This window comes from Arctopsyche grandis, chromosome 6 (genome assembly GCF_051622035.1).
Source record: "Arctopsyche grandis isolate Sample6627 chromosome 6, ASM5162203v2, whole genome shotgun sequence".
NCBI lineage: Eukaryota > Metazoa > Arthropoda > Insecta > Trichoptera > Hydropsychidae > Arctopsyche > Arctopsyche grandis.
Genome location: NC_135360.1, coordinates 9082621 through 9109159, shown reverse-complemented (window position 1 = coordinate 9109159; position 26539 = coordinate 9082621). Strand labels below are relative to the sequence as shown.

Below are 26539 nucleotides of genomic sequence, written 5' to 3'. Positions count from 1 at the left end.
ATTAAATCAACTACGTGAATATTGTATATTAATTTATACATAATGTGATTTTATAATTATAAATTAATACCACTTCGATTACTAATCTCAACAATAAAATGATATGAAAGAAGTGCACATTAATGTATTCATCAATCATTTAAACGCAAATGATCGGAAAGATTCAATATCTAATTAAAGCAATTGGATTGATGACACCTAAATTAAATAATCTTATATTTTAATTTAAAATAATTTTCCTTATTGATACTATTTTTTATTATCTTAATTTGAATACGTATAAAAAACTGGTTTTAAAACAAGCACATAAATTTGCCGTTTTTACATCTGATGTACATATAATATAATGATAAATAATTGCACAATATATTGATTCTACAATTATTGTTTTTAAAAATAGTCGCAATTGGTGCAATCCGGGAAACGCCTGCTACTCATCAATTGCATACAACGTTACGACGAAAAGGTTAAATGTCAATTATTAATTGTACATATTATTCAATGTTCGTACACGATTAAGTTAATCACAATCAGATAATGCATGCATACAAAGTTGATTTGGATAATTGAGGAATGGGTTAAAAGTCGGCATTGAGGGCGTAAATAACGCCCCCATCGGTCCGGATAACGTTACATTTCGATTCACAATCTCCAATAATGTGTTAATTTTAAATGGATTTATTTTAATTTAAGGCTGAAAATTGTTGATGGAATCAATTAAAGCAACCTTTTCTTTGCAGTTGCGTCACCTTTTGTTTTGTACAGGTATTGTGTATTGCTGTCTCGTCACAAATACGTCACCGTGTGTATATAAATAATGCAGCAGCATCAGAGTTTAGATCTTAACCAGTTTAACTTCCGTCGGTTAAGGTTCTATACACGTACCTTGTCAACCAAACAGATTACCTTGAAGATGGCTGTATTTGAGAAAGCAATTTTCTTCGTTTTCTTTCTACAAGCGCTCTCTTGGAGATTCTGCGATGGAACAATTCGTAAATATTTTCGCTTTTAAATTGCTTTATTTTATTACAAATCAATTTTTTTTCTGTTTCGCCATAAAATTCATGAATATTTTTACTTTGTCTATGTGCGTAGTAACAATAGATGAAGTTTTGTGATCATGCGAAAATTTGAACTCGAGATTTTGACTGATTTGAACTCAGAATCGTTCACTGATCACGTTTTCATGTTCTAGAAAAAATGTGTGTGTGTCTGTGTATTTTGGATTGAAACTTAGTATAGTTCACTGAAATTCTTATCGACACGACGTACAATTTTTTTCAAATTTTTAAGTTGACTGGAAATGGTACCTCCCCTTATATATAGGTGTCCTCTTTTTTTTAGTTTTGAATTCAATTATCTGCCAAACCACTAACTCAATGGGATTAAAAAAAATTTACATTTAATAGAAATAATAATTTTTATTACCTTATATATATTTTTTTAATTTATCTGAACCGGAAGTAGAACTTTTACTCAAGAGAATCGAGGTTTTTTATGTTTTTCCCAGAAACCTTTTCAATTTATTGAACTGAAATTTCATATCTACAAGTTTAAGCGTAATACCAAGTTATGTATAAAATTTGGTAAGCATCCCTCAACCGGAAGTGGCAGTTTACTCTTGTTCGATTTTTCTTCCACTATTTTTTTCGACCCCTTAAGCATGTGTGATCTTCATGAAAAAAATCAAGTATAATTCTTGTATTAATGTGATGAAAGTAAAAAATAATGATTAGTATTTCATAATGCTGCCGGTATGTGTTAATGTGTCTGTACAGTTCGATATCGAATTTTATTTTGTGACCTTCTTATATTCCTCAAATTCATAGTTAAAGTCATGGGTTGATCACATCCAATTTTTTTTTCTATTCATTGTGAATTTTTGTTAACAGCTTACTAATTTATTAAATAATAAACCTTAAGTGTGTAAAAAAGTCAAACCGGAAATTAAATTACATATTAAATATATTAAAATAGGTTGTGGCTATTTGCAGGTACTATATCTGCGACAGGCGCAAAGCCTTCTGCGCATGTGCGTAGTTCATAACATTCATATGTTTTATTATTAAATATGTTTGAATCGAAAAAAACGAATATTTAAAGACAGCCAATCAGAAACGAACTACACACACACACACACACACACACACACTACGGTATTTGTATTAATAATAGTAAGTAATAGATTGTTGATGTTGTTGAAATTGCGGATGTCATAAAATAGCTCACAAAAATTAAGACCATTAAATGAAACTACTTGCATTTGTTCTCAATGCGAAAATAAACTCGAGGCCGGCCTTCTCCAGACGGGGGTCGGGTAAGAAAAAAATTTTGGGCCCCAAAAAATCTTAATAATATACGGCATAAATACAATATAAAAATAATAAAAAGGAGACTTGATCTCCATTATAATTTATGCAATGTTTTGTTAGTCGCCATGAAATTAAAAGAAAAATATTTTTTTTGCAAAACGAAGCAAAACGGACGACCCTTGTCTTCGGACCTGAAACGGTAATGCAACCATTGGTGGTTTCATAACCGTTTTGTAAATGAAATCTATTTTTTTCGACGTTCTTTTCCTTCTTTTTCATTTTTGGGGGCGTTATGAGTGTAGGGCAAGTGAGACGGCTGTGTTGGTAATGCACAACTGGGTCTACCTCACGGCACTGAAAGTGAAAAGGTCGAAAAAGCAAATATCGGAAGGCAAAGATCGGAAATCGAAAGATCTTAAGTCGAAAGATCAAATAAAAAGGGTGCATGGTAAACAGTACTATGTATATATAATATATATCAGTGGCATGCGGTGAAATTATCTCTCTTTTTGTCATACAGCCTTGTTTAATGTGCGCGCGCAGGATACGGGAGGAAAAGCCTGTTTCTCTAGTTCCTGTTGTATCCTGCTTGCGCAAATTAAGTGAGGATGTACGACGGGGGGAGAGAGAGATTTACCGTACGCCACTGATATATATATACTAACCGTTTTTCATATGTATGCATGGTAAACGAACATTTTCGACTTTGTCACTGTCGACTTTTTTACGGTCACCCTGCACAACTGTTTATTTCGACGGCCGGGGAGGAAGTCAATGCTTGACGACGAAGCACTGGCCAACCGATGGTTTTACGGCCAGACCTCGGTATTGCACAGGGCCCAGGTGCTTTTCATCCGCCATACTCTAGGCTGGCTAACCCTGAATAAAATCAAAATCAACTAGTTATTTATGTATTATGTTTTGTACATATTAGTCGCAGTTGTACTAACAAATATATTGAAAATATGTACGTATTTAGCCTGCAGCATAGCTCGTTAAGCTTCTGCTTAGCGTCGAGAGGCGCCGGGTTCGATCCCATGAGCTAACCTAGATTGAAAAGTATTTTTCTTAGTACATATATAGTGCTGCTGGTCAGACTTGGATATTTGTGACACCAGGTCGATCGTTTCCTATCAGAATTTGCCAATTTTCTCTGATTTCATTGTTGAAAAGGTTCCCGTTTAAAAATTGGATAAAAAAAATCCTTCCTACCTACTATGTCACCACTATTTGATTAATGTACAATAAAATGTATGTACAATTCATAGATGTCTCGTTAATTTGCGAGTTTTTAAGTGTCTCGTAATTCAACGACTTGTAATAAAAATGCTGCATTGTAATTTTAATTTGTAATTGGCCAGGAAGGCGCATTGGAGTTTACCTGTAAGGCCTTCCTGGTATATATGTAGAAAATAAAAATAAATAAATAAATATGCATAATTGAAGAAAATCCATTAATGTTCTATGTACGTAATATTTAATATACGAACACTAGAGTTGTTCTTGAAGTGAGAGCTTTAAATGGTCAATTTGATTGAATTAATGATTTCCCGGTGTCGTGTGTATAACATTTACATGATATGAATCGTCTATTACAATATAATACAAATAAATCCACAATGCAAACAATGGTTATTGTATTATATATTATAATGCCGAACAAATGTAAAGTGTATTGCTGCAATGTATGTATTTCATGGAATCGATTGAATTAAAATTAACATCAGGTACATATGCTAATTTACAATCGCGACAACAGTTCCTTACAATTGAAGAAGTTTAAAATATAATTCCATAAGTCTGTTTTGTATGCAAGTAATGGGATCATACATACATACATATGTACGTATGTACGTTAACATTCAATTAGGAGTTAATACTAACCAATAAACCAGGTAATAATTGTACATCTCATGCGAACTTTGTTCTCATCTGATATTAAAAATGACATCATTTTCACAATTACAATGACAAGACACTAATAAATAATCACAATAACGGCTAATTAAAATTTTTCAAAGAGTTTATTAAATTGTTGGTTTTTTTTCTAGTTATATGTATGTATGTATGTATGTTCAATCCATCAAATCAAAGGAGTGTGCAAATCATCTTCATGATTAAAGATCATTTACGTGTTACAGAACTGCGGTGACGCACTATATTTTGAATGATAAAGCAATTTAAATTTCCCCTACAATCAAAATGCAAATGCCTGCCATGTTTATATTATGTATATATCTAATATATGATTATTACATATTCTTATTAAATTATAATAGATTATATATACATGTAAATTGTTCAATGCTAATATTATAGATTATTTATTGGATAATTCCATACTCAATAAATGCATATTAGTCTATCAATATACATACAACAAGATTGAAAGTGGTTCGTTTGGGATATAAACTGTCATGATCTCAGATAGCTATTGAAGATATACGCAGAAACTCTTTAATGTAATGCACATTACAACTTGCAGATACATTCAGTGACTTATAAAAATCAGCAACTTGTTATTATGGTTTGAATTATATTCTATGCATACATAAACACAGTGGTGGCTCGTCTTTAAGGGAAACCGAGCACTGCCCCCAGAGAGATGTAATAAGAATAGAGGGGCCCTTACGAATAAATAATTGTTGTTAATTTTACGCGATACGTCTCTATAAATACGCTACATCGCACGGAATACAATCGGATCAATTTACTTATAAAAATGTATCCCATGTTGTTTATTGTGTGTTTTTGAATGTATTGTGCAATTTTTAGCGATGCATGCCCATCTTGCGAGTAATATAAACAAACAGAGAAGTTTTTATCGGACATAAGTCGAGCACCAAGCGTCAAATACGACTGATGCTAAAATTATTTAGATCTGTCCGTGGACAGAATTTCACTTGACAACAGAAGAACACCTAAAGCCACTTCTATTAATATTACATTTCTCTGACTGCCCCACACACATTTCTCCTAACCAAACAAGAGAATAGTTTTTGTATATTGTTGGTGTCTCAAGTGTTTGTTTATCCCGCTCACCACGGGGTTAGTTTGTAACCGGTTCGTAATTCAGTTCGGGGCAGTCGCTCATCTGCCGTGGTCCCGTGGTCGCCAGGATTGGTACTGTGCGTTGGGCGTAGACAAAAAAGTCCATATTACCGTATACAGAAGGTCGCTTTTAGTTGGCTTCGAAAGGGGTCTATACGATTTGAAAAATAAACGACATCGTCAATATTTTTCGACATTTCAACATATTTTAAATATGTATATACATACTATGCTTAAATTGTCAATCACAATATGACAATTTGTCATTAAATTTTTTTAATTAATCATATTTTTGATTTTTCAGAACATATAAATTAAGTCGATAATTTGTTGAAAAAAAGTTTTTTTCCTTGCATTAAATTTTACTAAAAAATATATTAAGTGCAATTTTTTTTTGGAAAAAAAATATGAAGGGGGGGTTTCTAGCCTCCTTTTACCCCACCTGTTTTTAAAGTCACGACCTGCCCCTGCATATACATATATGTTTGTGATTACACACTTACAGTGAAAGTATACTCTCCCTGACATTTTAGAGAGTTCATATTCCGAATACTTTACAATTACTTCTATTTACAAATTTTGCAGTTTGTCCAAATACAGCTTCATATCAGGACCGGTTGATTCCTAAATGTGATGCCCTATTTTTCATAAATTGGACAGTCCCCAGTAATTTCTTTCAATTGGTGCTATTATAAGGTGACCATTCATACTGATTTTACCAGGACAGTACTGGTTTTTTGAGTATCAGTCCTGGTAAGTCGTGAGATAAAACCAGTACACTTTTTTATGTAATAGAATTATTTTTATCTAATAGATGGATAAATATACAAATTCTTCGGCGAAAATGATGTCTCCTACAAAAATATTGGCAAATTAAGCAAATGTGCTGACCGAAGGATTTTTTTACTTTGATGAACAATATATAGTCCAGTGATGAAACGGAACTAAATGTTGAAAACCTTAAAATGTTTGCCAATCACTTAGTATAATTTTAACCAGTCTTGTGTAGAATTTTATAAGAGCATTCAAGAAAATGAATTCAATTCTTCATAAATGTGCTTCCATGATTCTTTAATCTTCGTTTTAAATAATTGAAGTACTTAGAAATATATTTTTGGAAATAATGTCCTGGTTTTGAATTTGGAAAAAATTATCACCTTGTGCTATTATGAACTGGCATCCAAGTTGACGGCATGTTTTCAATGTTCTGATTTGTGTCTTGTTCCTGAATATTACATAAAATTTTTAATAAAAATCAATTACACATCTTACTTCAATATCAAAGTCAAGTGCAAATCAAAACTCATACACCGACACTCGGATCAACTTTGTCTAAAATTTTCACTCCTTTGCGTGGGATTTGTGTCCTGATTTGTGTGATATACTTTCAGCAACTGAGTTGGCGAAAGTATACTTCTACTGGTGAAAGTATAATTTCACTGGAACGTGGACGTTTTATTTATTTGGTATCTAGCACATACTTATTTGATTGTAGTCTATTTACATATATGGCAAATGATTAGCATTGTCCCAGGTTTGTTGAAGAAATCGTTTTGCAGCATAAAAATAATGAATTATAACTTTTTGTTACAGCTGATTATATCAAAGTGTGTAAGAGAGATCCCGACACAATAAGCGATTGTGTTAAAAACTCAATAGAGCTTCTAAGACCGAAACTCACCGAAGGTATACCCGAGTTGAAAGTTCCGTCGATTGAACCGTTCGTCATACCGGAGGTATTTTAATCACACCTACATATGTATATACAGATTTGAACCACCATTTTGAAACAACACTCATGATAATTTTAACCTTTTAGTTAGTCGTAGATCAAGGGAACGTGATTAGATTCAAAGCCGTCGGAAGAGATGTCAAAGTGACCGGCGCTAGCAACTTCAAACTGAAAAGTTTACAGTAATCATCGATTCTAAAAATTATACCAAACGAAATTTAATTATTCGAATTAATTATTGTATTTAATATTACAGCGTCGACCTAGACTCGTTGCAAATCAAAGGCAGGGTATATTTCCCGCGGTTGGAATTTGACGGCAAATATGATCTGGATGCACGTTTGCTAGCCATACCAGTCCATGGCAAAGGCCATATTGAAACTAATGCAAGTGAGTAAAATTTCAAAATATATTATATACTTTATGATGGTTCCACCTGACTTTGCTCAGTATAATATCTAATATATAATTTCGAAAGAGACTTTGTAAGTATGTAAGTATTGTTGGTTAGTAAATCCGTGACGTCATCGAAAAAATGAATATTCAAATAAATTTAAATAAAATAAAACTATTCAAATAAATTTAATATAATGTTTACTATTAGATTGGCCATGTTTAAGCGGTTTACAATACAAATACCGAGCGAAGCCGGGTAAAAACACTAGTATATAATATATACAAAAACGGACGCGATGTATGTTTGTGACGGATGCGTGGACAAGTATGGAAATTTCAAAAAAACAAATTTTAGAATACCAGGAGTATATGATATGCATAGAGATGTGGCGTGTCGACCGATTATATCGAGGAGACGAGGGGAAGTGGGGGGTGTGGAGCGTCTTATACGTGCTCCTGATATTGAGTGAGTTAGAACGGGTAGCGTCAGCGTCAGATGCACTGCGCGGAGCGTACACACATTCATTCATCATTTCGAATACGCGCGCGCGATTATAACCATAGAAGTAGAATGCATAGAATGGTCATTGTTAACAAAAGTATCGTCTAAAAGCGAACCATCGAAGAGAGACAAGAGAGAGAGAGAGAGAGAGAGATTTTAATTCGTGTATCAATTCCTTTCCGAAGCCAAGTGTTCAAATCAACGGGCACAACACTAGTTTTTCGATAACGACAGCCAATCAGAAACAATTTACACACACACACAATAGTCTTTGTTGTATATACATACATACATACGTATATAGGATACAAACTAAAAATATAAAATATATTTAAGTTGCAATATTATAAAATTTTAGCTAAATGCTTTGCGGAAATCCTCTTACAAGGAAAATTGGAAGAAAAAAATGGAAAAGAATATTTGAAGTTCAGCAGTGTAACTACCGATATAGAAGTGCAAGATTATTCACTCCACATAACCAATTTGTTCAATGGTGATCAACAATTAGGTAAAACTTTGTGAATATAAACAATACTTCAATAATAAAAAATATAATATGAACAACCGTACTCTATCCGTAATTATTAATTTGCAGATAGCATAGCTAACGAAGTGTTGAACCAAAACAAGGGAGAATTCTTGAGAGCTTCCAAGCCGTTCATTGAAAGGACCTGTTCTAACTTGTTCAAGAAAATCGCCAACAGGATTTCAGGAAGTTTTCCACTCGACGAACTCTTACCATTCCCTTAATATAATTTCAAATTAGTTACCGTGATAAAATAATAAGATAATTCAAGAGCTTTAACGTTTCGGTGATTCAACGATGACAAAAACGACAATCACTGATAACATATGATAATGACATGTATATTTTTAAAATAATAAAAGGTTAAAAAAATACGACTACTTTTTTTATCATATTGATATATTTTATATACAAATCACATTCTATAAGGATACTGTGGTTGTGTGAATTGCCTAGTTTTTTTTTTTTTTGACTCAATTATCTTTGTATTCCAAAATCCATAATAAATACAAATACAGTAAAAATTGCACACATAACACAATACATAATATTAAACTAAAACACAGCTCTATGAAAACGTATAGAAAACACCTTATTTATCACTCGTCAGACGTGAAAATCGCAATGGTTAGCTATCGTCCAATAAATACCTAAATTAAATTACTACATTTAAGTAAGATTGCGATTTTTTTTTTGAAGAAAGGATACCTTTGAGCGAAGTCTTTCATTGGCGTGCGACAAGTATCAAACAATACCGTCAGTCTACTATTGCAACAGATCGGCAATAAGCTAGTAAGTCATTTTAGTTTCATTTTCTTTCATACATAACATATTATCTTAATTGACAGTAAAAAAAATATTTTTTTTATGAAATCAACACCCTTTTTGTTTGTCAGCAACTATTCGTCTTTTATTCATCGTTTGGTAAAGTTGAAAAAAGGTTTACCCTTATATACATATGTATGAGAAATTCCTTAAAATCTTGACTTACTAGCTCACCACTGCAATATTGTAAAATGGAATATAAAAAATTTATAACTCATTACAGACAACTGAGTAAACAATAAATTAATTCACAATATTTATATTGAGTCTTCTTCGTACATTAAATAGGAAAATTTGCAAATTACCATACGTTCATATTGTTTTAAAAATTAATTTAATTATTATTATAATTCCGTATGCAGAATAGCATTATTTGCCCCTAAATCGTCCGGATGTATAAATAGTCCTTCAGCAGCTTGCCAATCTGTATATGCACTGTATAATGAATTTACACCGACGACTTCACCTTGACCGTTGATAGGACGTCCAAAAGTACGTCCCGAACCAGCTAAATATCTAAAATTTATTTAAAAAATCAACACAAATTCTAAAATAAAATATGTAATAATAATGAAAAAAATTCACTCACGCATCCGTATCTATGTGTTTGAATTTAACGGGAGTGTCCCGTCTCCAGAAATCATTGTTACAAACGACCGTCCAATGATCTCCAGTATCTCCCTCACCTTGAGAATCTCCATAGCAAGAAATCTCCTGATTGCTAGACAATGGAGATGAGAAATGATGCGAATGTAGGTTTTTGAGAGTGGCTATATGGAATATACGAATTGTAGTACCACACTTAATCGGATCGCTAAAAATAAAAAATAAAAATATATATATATATATGAACACATATGTGCAATGTATTACACATGTATATATATATATATATATATATATGTACGTTGATGATGTTTACCCTCTTTTGCACTGTTTTCCAGTTTCAGCTTTAATTTGCCAATGACTGTTGTTATCTTCTTGGAGATCAATGGCTGTCACTGATTGTTGTCCCGAGCCAGTTCCGTACTTAACATCGTGTGAATGCAATCTTAGATTGAGATCTGTGTTGAGCAGCTTGAGGATTGATCCACATGTTACAAATTCGGTCTTATATGCTGAAATTATGTTTAAAAGAATATATTATAGGTGATGGATTATTTCATATGTAGTACGAAAGAGTATATTCCATATGGAACATACAAAAAATATATATATTTTTTTTTAATTAATTAAATTCATAATGGTTCAATTGTTTCAAAAGTGCCAATTGATATTCTTATCAAATGCGGAAAGTATTCGAGGGCCACGTAATTTCGTATTGACAGCCAATGGAATAGCGACACGTGAGTGGTAAAAGTGCCATATGTTTTTGAATGAAAACCCGTATAGAATACGATAAACATTGAAAATTATAATATATATGGTAATAAATGCTCTAAATACCGTGTATGTGATCGATGCTGATGATTAAAATTACGGCAAGGATCGAACTAAGGGTCGACATGACAGACGTCAATGCAACGCCCGCCATTGTTAAATTGCTATCAATTCGCGAGCGGCCGTAGCGCAATATAAATCGAGCATTGAAAAATATCAAACGGTCGGCGTGGTGGCTCAAATGTGTGTGGGCAACTGGGTAATTGGACTATTAGTCACATTGCGGTGGTCACAAAGACAATTTTTGCCTTGAAAATCGCGAATACGCAATATTTGGCACTCAAGTTCTCATTAGTATGATGGACTTTTCGGCTGCCAGATGTTCCGTTATTAGAGATTTTAGTGACTTGGAGGAGTGCCTTGTGACCAATAATCACCGAACCGGGCAACTGGGGCAGTGCTCACACACATTTCTCCTTATATGTATATTTTTGGTGATTCAATTCAATTGATTGATAGTTGAGATTCAAGAAATGTTTTATTTATACTGCTCACTATTGTGTCGCATTCATCATACACGAACAATATGAAGTGAACAGAACTGATTCGTAATGAAGCTTAGGGCAGTCGCCTCCCTACCACGATTTCGTGGTCACCAGCGTCAGTTTACCTGCTACTCTGACACTACCAACTGGCCTATTTGGTCGGTCAATGGAGGTAAAGAGAAAAGAGCCGTATTGCCGTATTCAGAAGGTCCCTTTTTAGTTCGCTGTATAAAACTCTCTTTCGGACAGAATACGTGTGCCCCGAACCAATGTTTCAATAAATTCTGAAGGAGTTACACATTAAAGATCTTCTCTCAAAAATGGTAAACGGATTATTGCGCAAATTGCGATCGCGTGCACGACAATCGTTGCCACAAAAATCGCGAATACGTAATATCTGGCACTCGAGGTCTCGTTATGAGGTCGAGGTCAAGGTATCGTTATTTCACGTGATGGAGTTTTTGGGTGCCAGGTGTTCCGTGATAAAGTTTTTAGTGACGTGCGCGAGATCGCTTTTTGCGGAATAATCACCGAACCCTCAAAAATATTTTTGCGACGAATTCTCCAGTTTTTTGGATACGTGGCGAGGAGACGACAATAGCCCGGAAAAGCTTTTTGTGGTTGGGGCCATAGAGGGGAAGAAGAAAGGGAAGATCTCCTATATGGTGGACTAATCAGATCAGGTCGACTCTTGGCAATTCTGTCGTCGAAGCACTTCGAAATACCGTTTCCAAAGAAGATTTGAGAAAAGTTGCTAACCACACCCGAGCTTATGGAAGTCACGATCCTCAGTATTGAGGGACCAATTATAAATAAGTAGATACAACTCGAACAAGTAAAATACAAGAAAATTAAAACGAATCTTCAACACAATGGACATAAAACAATTAAATTCCTTTATAACACATTCAGCCCGGCGCATGATTTCATACATTTGCCCATGTGGCGGCACTGTCACGCGTATCGGCACCCAATTACGCTTGACGGCATTAAATCACTATATAATGAGTTGTCCCTAAATCTTTAGAATTTTATAGGAATTTTAGTGTTGGGGTGCTCAATGAAGTGGAACCGTAAAATTATAGTCTGCTATAGCACTATCCGCGTGGCCACCGGTGGTACACGCCGCGTTGAACGTGTTAAACATGGCCAAGAATTAAAATAATTTGAGGCATACTAATATGTCAGAAAAACAGTGCTCAAAAAATAAAACAAAAATTAAATTTGTTTTTTAATTTGATTTCATCGAAAATACAATTTTTTTCATACAACTAATATTAAAGCACAAATTATATTCCTCTTTTAATGGCATTAGGTGCCATATTAACCTTAACAGGTTTACAAAGATCGATAAGGGCTACTTCTTTCTTGCCCATTCCGATCTGTTTCGGCACAGCCAAACACAAGGATATTTCAATCGGACTTGTATCTGTCCACACTTGATGTGAAACCAACACTTTAGTAATTAATCTTAAATTTGAACCATTTTCAGCCCCCTCTAAAACAAAAATAAAATCTTTAGAGTCAATTCGCAATTCTAAATGTTATGAGGAAATAAATGCATATAATAAAATATTACCTTTCTCAACCATATCAAGTTTTCTTAAATGACCTGATCTTGGAACACTTATTTGTACAAGCTGATCGGGATATTTAACTCTGACGCGCAACGTTGAAGGGTCTCGAATATGCAACACCTCGGCTTCTAAAGGAACAGCTGCTATAAGACCCGCTGTAAATTTCACTGCAGTCTCCGTATCACCTGTCGGTTCTATAATACAAGCTGTACACATCCTTATCTAAAAAAAAACAATGGTACAATTAATCAGTATGAATACTTCAAGATTATAATAAAAAAAAAATGGGATGAACTAATTACATTTGGATTTGGTCTAGGAGTTTGTGACGGAGGCACACTTTTCAACAACGGCAACAAGCAACGAGCCACGGGTCCTGGTTTCGGTTCCGCTAGAGTGGCCAACTGTTGGAAAACTCCAATGGTAAATTGATCAAGTTCCGAACCTACAAACGATTATTACAATATTAAAAAGAAATTTAGGAACCAATATATGGAAAATATACAAATACATATGTACATATGTATTTAAAGACAAAATCTTTACCAAATTCTATAAGGAACCGATCTAACTCTTCAATCTCAAGTAATAGCGCATGGCAAGGTGCTAAAGCAGATTGGTTGCTACCTCGCACTATATAAACAAGTTGTAGAACCAAAGCACGCAAGCTTAGCTGCTTCACAGCTGAAATGTCTTCATTTGTACATCCAACGAACAAATGCTGTAATCTTGAAAATGTGTCACATCAATAAGCAAATTAAATTATAGAAAAAGTGTTGAAAAATGCTTAATAATAATGTAAAATTAAATTACTTCAAACAATTAGTCATCAATGTCGATATATTATTTTTGATAATCAAACCCTGTGGAGAAGCTAAGGCTGCAGGATTATTCCAAACTCTATTAGATAAGACGGAGCATAAAAGCAACTCGCAGCCGAGATACAAAGCTGTAAAATTAGCGCCACCGCTTATTGCCGGATCTATTTGGGCAAGGCTGAAATCAAAACGTACATCAAATATATACAATAACAAATTTAATTTAATGATATAAATAAACTGTATTATTCACCGGTTCAATTGGTTTTGAGCAGCAGATAAAATTGTAGTTCGGACTCGAGTTGAAGTTCCGGCATTGTCCACATTTGACATTATCGTATCGAGAAGATTGCGTGTGTTGGAAGCAATTTCTTCTGGAGGTACTTTTACCGTATTGTTGTTGTCGTTGGAAAGAGCTGCAGCATCCGACATTAAAGAATCACCTACAAGGACATATATTTCAATTAAATATGATACAAATTAAAATAATCCGAGCAAAACTAATCAAAATTTACCAATACGTAATTGAGGTACTAAATGAGGCATGGTATCTCTCAAATATGAGTAATGTTTTGTTGTATGTTCTTCAAATAATTGCAACATAGCACTACAATGCTGAGCAGCGTTCAATACAAGAATCAAAATACAAATATCTGAAAATTCGTTGGTTATAAATAGTCTACTAAGTGCAGTCAGTTGTTTAAAATAATATACAAATATTACAAGATGGGTCTTCAACATCTGGTTGAGGCATATCAAAGAACGGATGTATGTTTAATAATTGTGGTACAAGTGGTAAAGTCAGTTCCGGATGAGAGGCACCAATTTTTTGCAAACATCTATACGTCGATCTTTTATCCTGCAATAATGAAACGTTAATCGTATAAAAACAAATCAATCAAAGAAATTCTATTCAGCATAGAATAAATAAACACCTGCGGATACTTCTTAAGGTTGTCAAGTATTTTATCAACGCACATTTCAAGGCAAACTTTCGACGCTAATGTACTCGAGGCCAGCATCCTATGCAAACCTTCTCGAACATCTATAGAGAAATCCTAAAACGCACTTCAAATTTAATAACAGTTACAAATATACAAGAAACTGATTACGGAAACTTCAATACTTCACCTCCAACGCTCCAAGAATGGTTTCTAATTGATCCTCTCTCAAGATGATGTGACTCGAAATTTTTGTAAGACTATCGATAGCTTTCAATCGCACATCTTCAATTTCATCGTTGAACATGTCGACTAGAAAGTCAAGAGAAGTTATAGCGAAGGTCGGATTGTTCAGAGCCAACTGGCAGACGGATTCGACGGCGGCTGAGCGCACTTCTGTAATATTAAATTAAATTAAATCAATTACATAATGTATTACAATTAACACGATGGATACAACATTACCGAGGAATTCATCTTCCAATCCGTGTACGAAAGCTCCCGCAGCACCACCTGCCATAAGCGAGAGCGGAGCAATATGAGCATCATGTAAATGCTCACGAGGATTGTCGGCACCCCAACGACGACCATCAGCCCACTCGCCGGATGCAAGCAATTGAGCACCTCGTTCATGAGCGGTCAACTTACGCTACAAAAAAAATTAATATTATTAAATTTATTTCTATATCGCGTGTAAAAATGTGCATTAAATACGTACTCGCATGTTGCTCATCAATTTTTTGTCCAGAGTCTGTTGTAAGAACTTTTGACTGACTTTTTGCACTCCTCCGAGGAGCGAACAAGCCAAAGCCCTTGTTACCATGGATAGATCATTCACGGCGCCACAGATTCGAACAAAAGCATCATCGACAAGTCGGAGTGTAGTCTCACCATCAGGTAGAGTTATCATACTAAAAAGAATAAATCATTATTATTATTATTATTGCAAAATCAAATAAAAACCGCCACCCTCCTCTATAATAGAATTCTATATAAACAATCTTTATCAAGCGTGATTGATTATTCCAGATTCTTTTCACAAATACATTTTTTCATAAATATTACTATTAATACATATATAAATTGCAATACAGTACAAAATACAGCAGCTGTCTATCTATGTATGGGTTAAAGAAGATACGACAATACTCAAAATATAAGTAATTAAAGTAACTCACTTTTCAGGATATTTATTTCCGAATAAATGCACTAACTTCAACGCTACTTGTCTAACAATTTCGTAATCATCAGAAAGCGCGGGACATACTTGATCATACAGTTTAGGATCGAGCGATAATCCTCTTTTATCCATTACCAACATTGCTTCAAAAGCTTGACAGCGAACACGAGCATCCTAAATATAATGAACAAATTATACAAAAACTACATCATTTAAATTTAAATTATAGCGGTAAATCTATTCATAAATAAACCTGAGAATATGTATAATCAGCGATCAATTTCATGATAGTCTCTGCTTCGATACACTTTTCCAATGATTCCGGAAATAGTTCGCTGATCAATAGTAGGCATTGACATTTGACGCGATGGCTTGTGTCTTTCAAATATTCTTTAGCAACGGCTATCAATCTTAGGTGAAAATCATCATTGTTTATCTTGGCGCCGAGTTTCAGCATCGTCGTAATACCTTGAGCGATAACTTTGTGAGATTCTTCATTTTTAAGCAGAGTGATAGTTTCATCGACCAGGTGGTTTACATCTGCACCGGGGCATTCTAGTCCGATGTCGCAGAACATCCACAGTATTTTCATGCGCACGGCTGACCCTTCCTCCGACAGGAAGTGTTCGGCTAACTTCTTTATGGCTTCCTCGACATCTGACTCTTGGAACTGCAGGCAATCTGAAATTCTCAATAGTAATTGAAGTGCGTCATTGCTCGTTTTGCATTTGTCCAACATGCCTATGAAAACGGCCGCCGAACTCCCGATGAGCGGTTTCTTTACAAGATTCAACTTCTTCGTCGGCGGTTCCTAAATTATACATAGGTATTGTAAATAAGCGCGGTACATTGAGGTTATGGTTAGATACAAGATTTTAAATGTTGTACCTGGATGTGTCCATATTCTGCCAGAGCACGCTTTTTGAGGAGTGCCGCCATTTTTAATGTGGCACCTGCTCCCCCTGAGCCTTCGCCCCCGCAAACACCCTTGAAATCTAATATGCCTCGTAGACGCCAACAAACGTCATATCAAACGTCAAATGCAATAATGTGGCCATGCGCAGATAATAATGTGGCCATGTGCAGTTGAACCAATTATCAAATCATCATCATTATTTACGGTAATTGGATTATTAGTCACATTGCGATGGTCACAAAGACAATTTTTGCTATGAAAACCGCAAATGCGGAATATTTGGTACTCGAGTTTTTGTTAGTATGATAGTTATCGTTAGTATGATGGACTTTTCGGCTGCCAGATGTTCCGTTATAGAGATTTTAGTGACTTTGTGACGAGTAATTTGTGACCAGTAATCACCGAACCATATCAACCACCCTTGTCATAATCTCTCCGTGTTATGCCAAGCATATAGTGTTTCATACTCCTTTGAGTACATTAGACTTTGTATCATTTCAATATCAATGTCCAAGTTTCATTTTCATACGTCATCACTGGCAAAACACAATAATCAAAATGTTTTTTTCTTCAGGCAATGTAGCATTTTTTTTTATTTAAAAACGGCTTTCAACCCTATGTATTCCGCATTGAATAACTTAGGAGAGATAGTACATATCTTATTGCTCTACCCCTTTTTCAATTTTTAACCTGTCTGTGAGAAAAGCCTAGCTGAAGCTGTCACATTCCTTTATTGATTAAAAAACTTATTTCAGAAATTGAATATGAAATAATAACGGGCTTTATGTGGTCAAACATTTTTTGCGGGACGGAACAATGATTCCGTAGTGCCTATACGTAACTGGAAGCATATATTGTAAATAAAATTGGTGATGATAAATCAGAGGTTGATAACAAAATTATACAGCTCATAAAAATATTTTTTGCGGTTTATAAGACAATAACATCTACATATGTATGAAAACATTTTTTTTGTGGTTTTAAAGCCACATTTTCACAATAAATAAGATACACATGGAGAATAATAAATACATATTGTATGCATGTATATAAAATGTGTTCCAACAGATCTCAAAGATGTTTTTGTCAAATGTCAAGTAAGTAAAGAATGTTTTTTAGAGGTATAGAACTTTAAAATGAAATAAAGCACATAAAAACCTTGGTAAAGGTCATGATATTGGCTATATTGGAAGATAATGTTATGCCATTTGTGTTTAAAAATCGATATCGGGCATATGGGGCCGCGGTTGGTTCGAATAAAGGTCTGTTCATACCTAATCGGTGCGAACCGACTTCAGCAGGTATCCGGCCGTATAGGTCTGTTCATGTCATACGTCACGTTTCCGCCACGTAGGGCTTACAGCTGTAGTCGGCATTTTCTGTTCATACCTTTACAGCAACATCCGTCAACGTACCGTATCCGTCTTTTTGGCCATCGTGGAGATATATACGCCCATTACGTGCCATGATTCGATAGTTGACAGTTGTTTTATCGATAGTTGACAGCTGTTCAATCTTTCGACATGGTTTTGGCACTAGAGGAAGTGTAGAATGTGGGAAGGTGTGTTGACCGGATCACGGTCTATGAAAACACTGATTGTGTTTGTAAGAGGATTGTTTATTTATGTTCAGTATATCGGCAATAACGTGGCAAATATTGGCTTCGAAGTCGTGCATTTGACTTATAATAAAAGAATTCTAAGAAATTCTGATATTCTAAATGATAATTTTCCCTTTTATTTTGCACTAAATTCCCGAATTGTAATGGAGAGGGGAAATAATAAAAAGACGCACGTCGGGGTAGTTTAAATGGTAAACGGACTATTGCACGACAATCGTTGCCACAAAAATCGCGAATATGAAATTTTTGGCACTCGAGTTCTCGTCAGTATAATTTCGCGTGTGTGACATTCGATTGATGGAGTTTTTGGGTGCCAGATGTTCGGTGATCGAGATTTTAGTGACGTCCACAAGATCGCTTTTTGCGAAATAATCACCAAACCAGTTTAAGCTTGTATGTTTTGATTCATTTTTCAAAAAAAATAAATGTATTTGTGCTAAAAGACACTTTCATCTGTCACAGCAAGTATGTAAAACTCGATACCAATATTGGTTTGGAATAAAAACGGCTCTCCTTATTGAAGTAACGTCAATAGCACTAAATATCAGTAAACATATTTCAAACAATTGAGAAATCACATTAAAATAATGTGTATAACTTAAATAAGCTTTGATTATTATGTAATAATCCAACTTAAAATAATAGTTTCGTTATAAATAAACAATCTTTAAAAGTGCTACTAGTAATAAGGATTTGTTTTTTATTATATTAAATATAATAAAACATAAATGCTATAACTAAAAAAAAAACATATCAGTGGTTCGTGGGATTAAAATTATGAATTTAGTGGTCCGTGACGTCTAAAAGGTTGGCAGCCACTAATCCAAACCGCTCCGTCGTTTTACTCCTATCGCCTGCTGAAAAGAAATGTAAATAAAAATTGTCCAAAAAATTAATCTTAAAATCCCAATCCTAGAATTTATTTATTTATATTTAAAAAAAATCCTGAACTCTTATCTTGTGGGCTTTATCTTAAAAGATATGAAATCTCTTATATACCAAAGGCTTTTCACTCAATCCACATTCACCGTTAGGATCTCAACCGATGTGTAAGTCCTACTAACTACATACACACATATATTATATTAGTACATATGTGCGTGTAATTTACTTATAAGCAACTTTTTTACTTATAAGCAGAATTACCAACTTTTTAAAAATGAGATACCGTATTGAGGCGAATTCAGAGTTTGCGAAAAGTAGATTCGAAAAATTATATATTGCCGCTAATCATCAAAATTACACTGATGTTAAATATACTGTTCGCAACCGGAGGTATCATATTTTTTTATCACTAAAAATAAATTTTAATTAGTTGAAAACGACAATTATTATACAATCGTTCTACAATATAATTGCAGCATCTATGCCCATATGGTTGTGCTATCAATATGCAGTGAAATATTCATAAAACAAAGTGTGGAATACGTGAACAACATATTTAAGGATTTCGACGACGTAGTCATTGATGCCATTTTTAAATTTTGTTACACTGGGATTATAGGTAAGAGCTATTAAATGCATCCAGATAATTCAACTATCATAGCATATATTTTTTGTTATACTTTATTTTTTAAATACGATTTCAGACACCGACAAGGATCTGTACGAGAAATTTAAGATACTCGCTACCCAGTTGCAGATAACAACTGTATATTACGAAACAATAGACGAAAAAAACTGCTTAGAAGTTTTGACGCTTTCGAATGATCCAAAGTCGATAGAAACAGCGATTGACTTGATCCTACTCCACTTTGAGAAAGTGAGTTTTGATTATGAAAGATGTTCTTTTATAAAAGACAATTAAATACATATCTTTTATGCAGTTCATTTTGTTACAGTTGTACCTGACCAAAGATTTCCTTCGGCTGCCAATCACATATTTGATCGAAATCATCAAATCGGATTATTTAAATGTTTCTTCAGAAATGCACGTATTGAAATCTATAAAAATGTGGGTGGAGGAAGACGATCAACAACGAAAAGCCCAATTACAAAATCTGCTAGGATACGTTAAGTTACCAGCGCTAACGATGGAGGTAGATATGTGAAGATGAAATAGTATAAATTTATAATATGTGCACATTTTATGAAACTTTTTGATAACAAGTAGCATTATTTACAGATTAACTTCACTGACGTTCTATCAAACTATTACTCAAGCCAGGAATACAAAAAAATTATTAATGAGACGGTCGAATCGATTTTGTCAAAGAAAATATTAAATACTGATCGGCGTTGGAAAATTGAAAAAATTGCACTTGTCGGAACATCGGAACATGCTGTAAGCTTTGTACCAATATTGTTTGATTTTATGATAATGATTTAATCGTATGTTTATTTTTAGAATCGAGATGTATTTGAAATATACGACTGTAAAACAAATAAATGGAACACAAGCAAGCATTTTGATGTATTCAGATCAGAGTACGCATCAACTGTGGTCGACGATTTATTATTGATCATTGGCGGATCAAGTTCTGCAAAGGTAACATTTCATTGAAGTTGTCGACTATATATTTTTAATTGGGTTTCAATAAAACGAAACTTATTATTTTTAGGTTGTCTGCATTAATTTGATCGATGGTAAAACACGGAAATTGAAACAAATACACAAAAAACGCTGGAGATCTTCAGCAGTGACAATCTCTGACAAATCATCCAGTTATGTATACGTCATGGGAGGATATACTGAAAGAAATGTCATTCTGTCATCAGTTGAAAGGTGTTCATGAAGTGCAAGAATAAAACTATTGTATATAGAAGTTCTGAAATTTAATTTATCGTCCAATTGCTTTCGAACAGGTGGAATAGTAAGAAGGAGATGCAAGAAAAGTTGGAAGAAAAATGGGATATGAATGTTGCTCCAATGAACCTGGCAGTTGCTGGACACTCTTCTGTTGTTATTGGCGACACTATTTATGTGATGGGCGGGCGAACAAACGACAATAATAATGAAAGAATCACAAATAAACTACAAATATACTCAACAAATAACAATTCTTGGTCCTTTTGCACTCCAATGAATCAGAGAAGAGAAGGTCATTCGGTGAACATCTTTTAAAACTTATCAATGGGCTATCATTAATGATGACCAAATATAAAAATTTGGTTCCATTATTTCTAGAGCGTTATATTCAATGGATATATATATGTCGCTGGTGGTAGCAACTCGGAAATGGAAAATATTGACAGTGTTGAGTACTACAATCCAAGAGCAAAAACCTGGACAAATTTTATCAAACTAGCGAAGCCTCTATATGGACTCAGTCTTTGTGCATTTCGAAACAAATTGCTTTGCATAGGTGAGCTTTACAAACAACTAAATTATGCAAGCAGCGAATATAAGCTAATCTGTAAACTTTAATTTAATTTTTAGGTGGAAAAAGTAGAGATGTGAAAACAGCCGATGTTTTTGAATACGATGATACAAATAGAAATTGGGAACCCAAAACGAGTCTTGGCAAAACAAGATTTGGATCGCCCTTAATGGCACATGTCATTCCATATAAGTCTGACATTTAATTTCCATATGTGCATACATATATGTAGGTACACATGTACACATATAAAATATGAATGAAATATTTTTAAGTGATTGTTATGTAAATTTCTACAAATCGAAACACAAATAAAATTATTATTATTTTAAACAATATCTTTTTCATTTAAATTTGTAATATACCCATCCAAATCAAGTTCCTCATTTAGATGAGCCGAAAATTTTACATTGAGTGAAAAATGGATTCTTTGAAAATGAAGAACGATCTTAATTTGTAAAATATAAACCTTAGCACACATAATTATAGTAAAAATTCTACTCAGAAAATAAATAATATATTCACACATACTTTCTTAGATTTTTTCTAGTCACACTGTTTCAGAATTGTTTTAAGCATTCACATTTAGTGGAATTGTTTATATTTTCACTTTACTATATAATAAAAGCCTTGTAAAAATAAAAACGTTTCTTTTTTTTTTGTATTTTTACACTATTCAAATCTGCAGCTTTCAATATTTAGAACCAAAAAAATTGGTATGCGATGCATATAAAGGTATTCTAAGTTAGAATACCGTAATCTTCGATCTACGTTAAAATTTCTAACGTATATTACAATTTTTTATAAATAAAAGTGTACTTTTTAAACTCACCCAATCGAGCAATGCCAGAATATTCTCAGAATATTCTCGTTCTCCGAGAATATTCTCGACTTACAACTCTACATATGTACATATGTCTGACAAAAGCCTAACCGAAGCAGTTGCATTTCTTTATTGATTTACAAAAACTAATTTCAGAAAATTTTATATTTAATAAAATAAATTACGCTATTTTTTATGCATCTAAATAAAAGCAAGGTGATAACACTTATGTATACATATGTATATAAAGAAAATAACATACGTAAACATGTTTGTTTGTGGTTTTAACGCCACATATTCATAGTAAATAAGATACACATGGAGGTAATAGATACATATATTATTATATGTATTATGGATAAAATGTGATCCAAAAAATATCGCGGATGTTGCGGTGAATATATATTTTTGTAAAATGTCAAGAATGTTCAAATATGCTAGTGTTTGAATCTGTGTGTTCGTACAGGATTAAATACATTGCTAGGTTTCACATTAATTCCTTCCCACCGGTCAAATTTCATTCATCCTCCTCCATATAGCAGTTCTATTATAAATCAGACAAATGAAATTAAATGAAAAGGATATGAACTAGCTCTGGTTTTACAACACGTCTCCATATCCCATAAAAGTCACCGAATAATCAATTTATTGGTATATTGATCGCTTCATTTACAGAAAATTCGAGATCAAATGACCACTGAAAAACATGTAATCTAACTACATTGCGGTTATTTTAATAAAAGGATGTATGTATATAAATAATCCACAACCACTTCAGAACTTTATATCGATGATTTAATCTTAAAATCTCAGACCTAGACTTATAATAATAATAATTTAGCCTTAAAACCTCAGTCCTGATAACAATACAATAATTTACGGAACTCTTATCTCATGAGCATAATCTCAAAACATATGAATTCATTTATACACCAAATGATGCTTACTCGATCATCATTCACCACTAAGGACACCGGTAAGTCCCACCACCTATATACATATATTATATTAGTACATATGTGCGTGTAATTTATACTTTTTTACTTATAAGGAGAAATACTAACTTTTTAAAATGAGTTACCATATTGAGGCGAATTCAGAATTTGCGAAAATTCGATTAGAAAAATTATATTCTGCTGCTAAACTTCAAAAAAACACTGATGTTAAATATACTGTTGGGAACCGGAAGTATCATATTTTCATTTGTAAAAATTTTAAATTAGTTGTAAACGACAATTATTAAACAATCATTCTCCACAATAATTGCAGAATCTTCGCCCATAAGGTTGTGCTTTCAGCATGCAGTGAAATATTCGTCAAAGAAAGTGTCGAATATGTGAACGGCATATTTGCGGGTTTCGACAACGAAGTTATTGATGCCATTTTGAAATTTTGTTACACTGGAATTATAGGTAAGAGCTATTAAATTCATCCAGATAATTCAAGTAACATATCACACATTTTTTGTACTATTTTATTTTTTAAATTTGATTTCAGACATCGACATGAAAAAGTACCATAAATTTAAGGGGCTAGCCACCAAGTTGCATTTAACAACTATACATTATAAAACAATAAACAAAAAAAACTGCTTTTTTTTTGTTTATTGTTTTGACGCTTTCGAATGATCCAACGGCGATAGCAACAGCAATGGATTTGATCCTAAACCATTTTGAGAAAGTGAGTTTTGATTATAAAAGATGTTCTGTGAAGAATTAACTTTATATTACTCAGTTCTTGTTATTTCAGTTGCACATAACCAAAGATTTTCTTCAGCTACCAATCCCTCAATTGATCGAAATCATCAAATCGGATTATTTAAACGTGTCTTCTGAAATGCACGTATTGAAATAAATTAAATTGTGGGTGGTGGATGACGAGGAACTACGAAAATTTAGAAGTTGTTGCGATACGTTAAGTTAACAGCGTTAACGATGGAGGTATGTTAAATTAAATATTATAAATGTGCATATTTTATGAAACTTTTTAATAACTTGTAGCACTATTTTCAAATTAACCTCACCGACGTTATGTCAAACTTTTATTCAACACCGGAATACAAAAAAATGATTAATGACACGGTTGCATCAATTTTAAATACTGATCAGCGCAAGAATATATTAAATACTGATCGGCGTTGGAAAATCGAAAAAATAGCACTAGTCGGATCATCGATTCATAGCGTAAGTTTTATAGTACTAGTGTTCGATGTAATGATAATAATAACGTTTAATCCTATATTTATCTTTACAATAAGCTTCCCGTACATGCATTCAATAAATCTTGAAAGTTCCATCGTTCCATCGTACATGAACGCATGCAATTCCCGTTCCCGTTCCCGTTTCTCGATGCGTTTCGATAAGTGAATGTCTCAGTTTCAAATTAATACTTAAAAACGAAATTAAATTATAGTATAGGATGGCATACGTGACAGACAGACAAACATTGATTTATATACATATGTAGGATTGTTATGAGTGGTACGTAATGTCAAGTTGGTATGAGTGGTACGTAATGTATTTGTACGTTGGCATGCGTGCGCGCATGTTGGTTACCAAGGTAAAATTTTCCTTAACTACCAACTGGCGCTTCATACTTTCGCGTCGATAAAATCATAATTACGAATATTATTACTGAGAGGTTTTATCCCGTTTTTTTTTCAAAGTAATCTTCCCGGACAAGCATACAAAAAATCCTGAAAGTTCCATCGTAACCGGTTCAGTAGTTTAGAAACCTATTCGAGACAGACAAACAGGCAGACAGACAGACAGACAGACAAACATTCAATTATATATATATATATATATATATATATATATATATATATATATATATATACAGTGGCGGCTCGTCCATACGCACTGTGGTACTGCAGCACCCCCAAGGAAATTGAGAAAAATTTAATATTATTATATACATAAATGTATGTATATTATATAAAAATATCAATATTATTTATTATTAAGCTCGCCTGCACACCGATACATCCAATAATGATCATACATCGCTGTACTAATATCAGAAAGTGAGTCATCGTTTATGATTTTGTGCAGTACGGTTTTCGATGGAATATGCCGAGTGGGCGAAGGAGGGGCGCGGGGGCAGCTAGAAGCTTGGTCGGTACTGCACTCCCAACAGCACTATATACATTTCTTGTTGCGTTCGTGTGCGCGCCGCGCCGCGCGCTCGACACGCTCCTCACTTTTCGTCATTTCTTCTGCACCTTTTGTTTTTCCTTCTACACCTCTTACACTTTCTACGTTTCTACACGTCACTTTAAGTATTTAAGATGGTATCAAAATTAAGAGAAGCTGAGACAATGTTTTCAAGAACTTAAATATTCTTCCGAAAATACTGATAAAACAATAACAGATTCTACCAATTTACTGAATACAATTTTTTATTTTAGTCAGAACTTTTTCACAAGTTAATACCGCATGTAGAAATTATTTATAACCAAATGCAATCTAACATAGTAATATCGATGCATTTTCAATTAAAGAAAACTTAAAAAGTTTTACTAATGTCATTATACAAATATGAGATTCCAAAAGTATGTGATGCATATATTATATGCATATATTATCGCACATATTATAGAAGCCAAAAATATGTGTGATGTTATTATTAAGGATATAAAAGAAAGATATACTTTTTCTAATCAATTAAAAGCTGTGAAATTATTTAATAAAGAAAATTTTGAAAAGTACTGAAAGAAAATGCCAATGGAAGATCTACTACTAACCGTTGAATCATATCCAATGTTAGATAAAGAAAAATTTCAAACTGAATTAGAAGTTTTTTACTCAAGGATAGAAATGCATAGTAGGTATTAATGATTTATTAATATTTTTAAAACATATTTTTTAATCAATTTATGCAAAGTTCGTGTGGAAATAACAAAACTTATTCAAATTCTGCTTACAACTTCAACTACCTCTGAGCCAGAACGGTGTTTTTCATCAATAAATAGAATAAAGACTTACATATATAAGAAACACAATGGTTCAGGAAAGATTGACGGCTTTGTCTATGCTGTCAATTGAAAAAAAATGATGATGAACAGTGAAAAAT

General features: G+C 33.5%; 4 protein-coding genes across 5 annotated transcripts; 2 read left to right on the top strand and 2 right to left on the bottom strand.

The window, feature by feature from the left end:
* The first annotated feature begins 304 nt into the window (after positions 1 to 304).
* On the top strand, positions 305 to 8965 carry LOC143913458 (circadian clock-controlled protein daywake-like). Of its 2 annotated transcripts, none has more exons than XM_077433273.1 (7): positions 305 to 466; positions 741 to 992; positions 6957 to 7099; positions 7183 to 7277; positions 7352 to 7485; positions 8352 to 8501; positions 8589 to 8965. In XM_077433273.1, the coding sequence occupies exons 2-7, from the start codon at positions 818 to 820 to the stop codon at positions 8741 to 8743; spliced, it is 852 nt and encodes a 283-aa protein (XP_077289399.1). In that variant the 5' UTR covers positions 305 to 466; positions 741 to 817; the 3' UTR covers positions 8744 to 8965. The 2 variants fall into 2 exon arrangements, with proteins under 2 accessions (XP_077289399.1, XP_077289400.1); XM_077433274.1 differs by having other exon boundaries at positions 376 to 466; positions 766 to 992.
* On the bottom strand, positions 8838 to 10971 carry LOC143913459 (stromal cell-derived factor 2). Its single transcript, XM_077433276.1, has 4 exons — positions 10791 to 10971; positions 10267 to 10462; positions 9934 to 10158; positions 8838 to 9860 (listed from the first exon to the last, which is right to left on the bottom strand). Exons 1-4 carry the CDS (start codon positions 10876 to 10878, stop codon positions 9689 to 9691), a joined length of 681 nt encoding a protein of 226 aa, XP_077289402.1. The 5' UTR covers positions 10879 to 10971; the 3' UTR covers positions 8838 to 9688.
* A 1498-nt stretch (positions 10972 to 12469) lies between these two features.
* On the bottom strand, positions 12470 to 18962 carry IntS4 (integrator complex subunit 4). Its single transcript, XM_077433839.1, has 15 exons — positions 16674 to 18962; positions 16039 to 16596; positions 15784 to 15959; positions 15324 to 15516; positions 15071 to 15254; positions 14796 to 15001; positions 14600 to 14722; positions 14388 to 14523; positions 14180 to 14317; positions 13918 to 14107; positions 13660 to 13842; positions 13393 to 13574; positions 13149 to 13291; positions 12849 to 13068; positions 12470 to 12767 (listed from the first exon to the last, which is right to left on the bottom strand). The coding sequence occupies exons 1-15, from the start codon at positions 16722 to 16724 to the stop codon at positions 12559 to 12561; spliced, it is 2892 nt and encodes a 963-aa protein (XP_077289965.1). The 5' UTR covers positions 16725 to 18962; the 3' UTR covers positions 12470 to 12558.
* Positions 18963 to 19348: 386 nt separating this feature from the next.
* On the top strand, positions 19349 to 21972 carry LOC143913174 (kelch-like protein 7). Its single transcript, XM_077432819.1, has 11 exons — positions 19349 to 19371; positions 19463 to 19597; positions 19684 to 19826; positions 19912 to 20084; positions 20164 to 20361; positions 20448 to 20606; positions 20670 to 20810; positions 20884 to 21047; positions 21128 to 21371; positions 21450 to 21627; positions 21702 to 21972. Exons 2-11 carry the CDS (start codon positions 19482 to 19484, stop codon positions 21845 to 21847), a joined length of 1662 nt encoding a protein of 553 aa, XP_077288945.1. The 5' UTR covers positions 19349 to 19371; positions 19463 to 19481; the 3' UTR covers positions 21848 to 21972.
* Positions 21973 to 26539: the final 4567 nt, after the last annotated feature.

Excerpts from the sequence above, each read along its gene's own strand:
- LOC143913459 (XM_077433276.1), bottom strand. The coding sequence starts at position 10,878 with ATGGCGGGCGTTGCATTGACGTCTGTCATGTCGACCCTTAGTTCGATC. Across the intron at positions 10,159-10,266 it reads GGAAAACAGTGCAAAAGAGG|CGATCCGATTAAGTGTGGTA; the intron begins GTAAACATCATC and ends TTTTATTTTTAG. Across the intron at positions 9,861-9,933 it reads AAACACATAGATACGGATGC|ATATTTAGCTGGTTCGGGAC; the intron begins GTGAGTGAATTT and ends AATAAATTTTAG.
- LOC143913458 (XM_077433273.1), top strand. The coding sequence starts at position 818 with ATGCAGCAGCATCAGAGTTTAGATCTTAACCAGTTTAACTTCCGTCGG. Across the intron at positions 7,100-7,182 it reads AACCGTTCGTCATACCGGAG|TTAGTCGTAGATCAAGGGAA; the intron begins GTATTTTAATCA and ends TTAACCTTTTAG. Across the intron at positions 7,278-7,351 it reads TTCAAACTGAAAAGTTTACA|CGTCGACCTAGACTCGTTGC; the intron begins GTAATCATCGAT and ends TTAATATTACAG.
- IntS4 (XM_077433839.1), bottom strand. The coding sequence starts at position 16,724 with ATGGCGGCACTCCTCAAAAAGCGTGCTCTGGCAGAATATGGACACATC. Across the intron at positions 15,960-16,038 it reads CTGATTATACATATTCTCAG|GATGCTCGTGTTCGCTGTCA; the intron begins GTTTATTTATGA and ends CATTATATTTAG. Across the intron at positions 15,002-15,070 it reads ATTGGAAGATGAATTCCTCG|AAGTGCGCTCAGCCGCCGTC; the intron begins GTAATGTTGTAT and ends TTAATATTACAG.
- LOC143913174 (XM_077432819.1), top strand. The coding sequence starts at position 19,482 with ATGAGATACCGTATTGAGGCGAATTCAGAGTTTGCGAAAAGTAGATTC. Across the intron at positions 19,598-19,683 it reads TATACTGTTCGCAACCGGAG|CATCTATGCCCATATGGTTG; the intron begins GTATCATATTTT and ends ATATAATTGCAG. Across the intron at positions 20,085-20,163 it reads TCCTACTCCACTTTGAGAAA|TTGTACCTGACCAAAGATTT; the intron begins GTGAGTTTTGAT and ends ATTTTGTTACAG.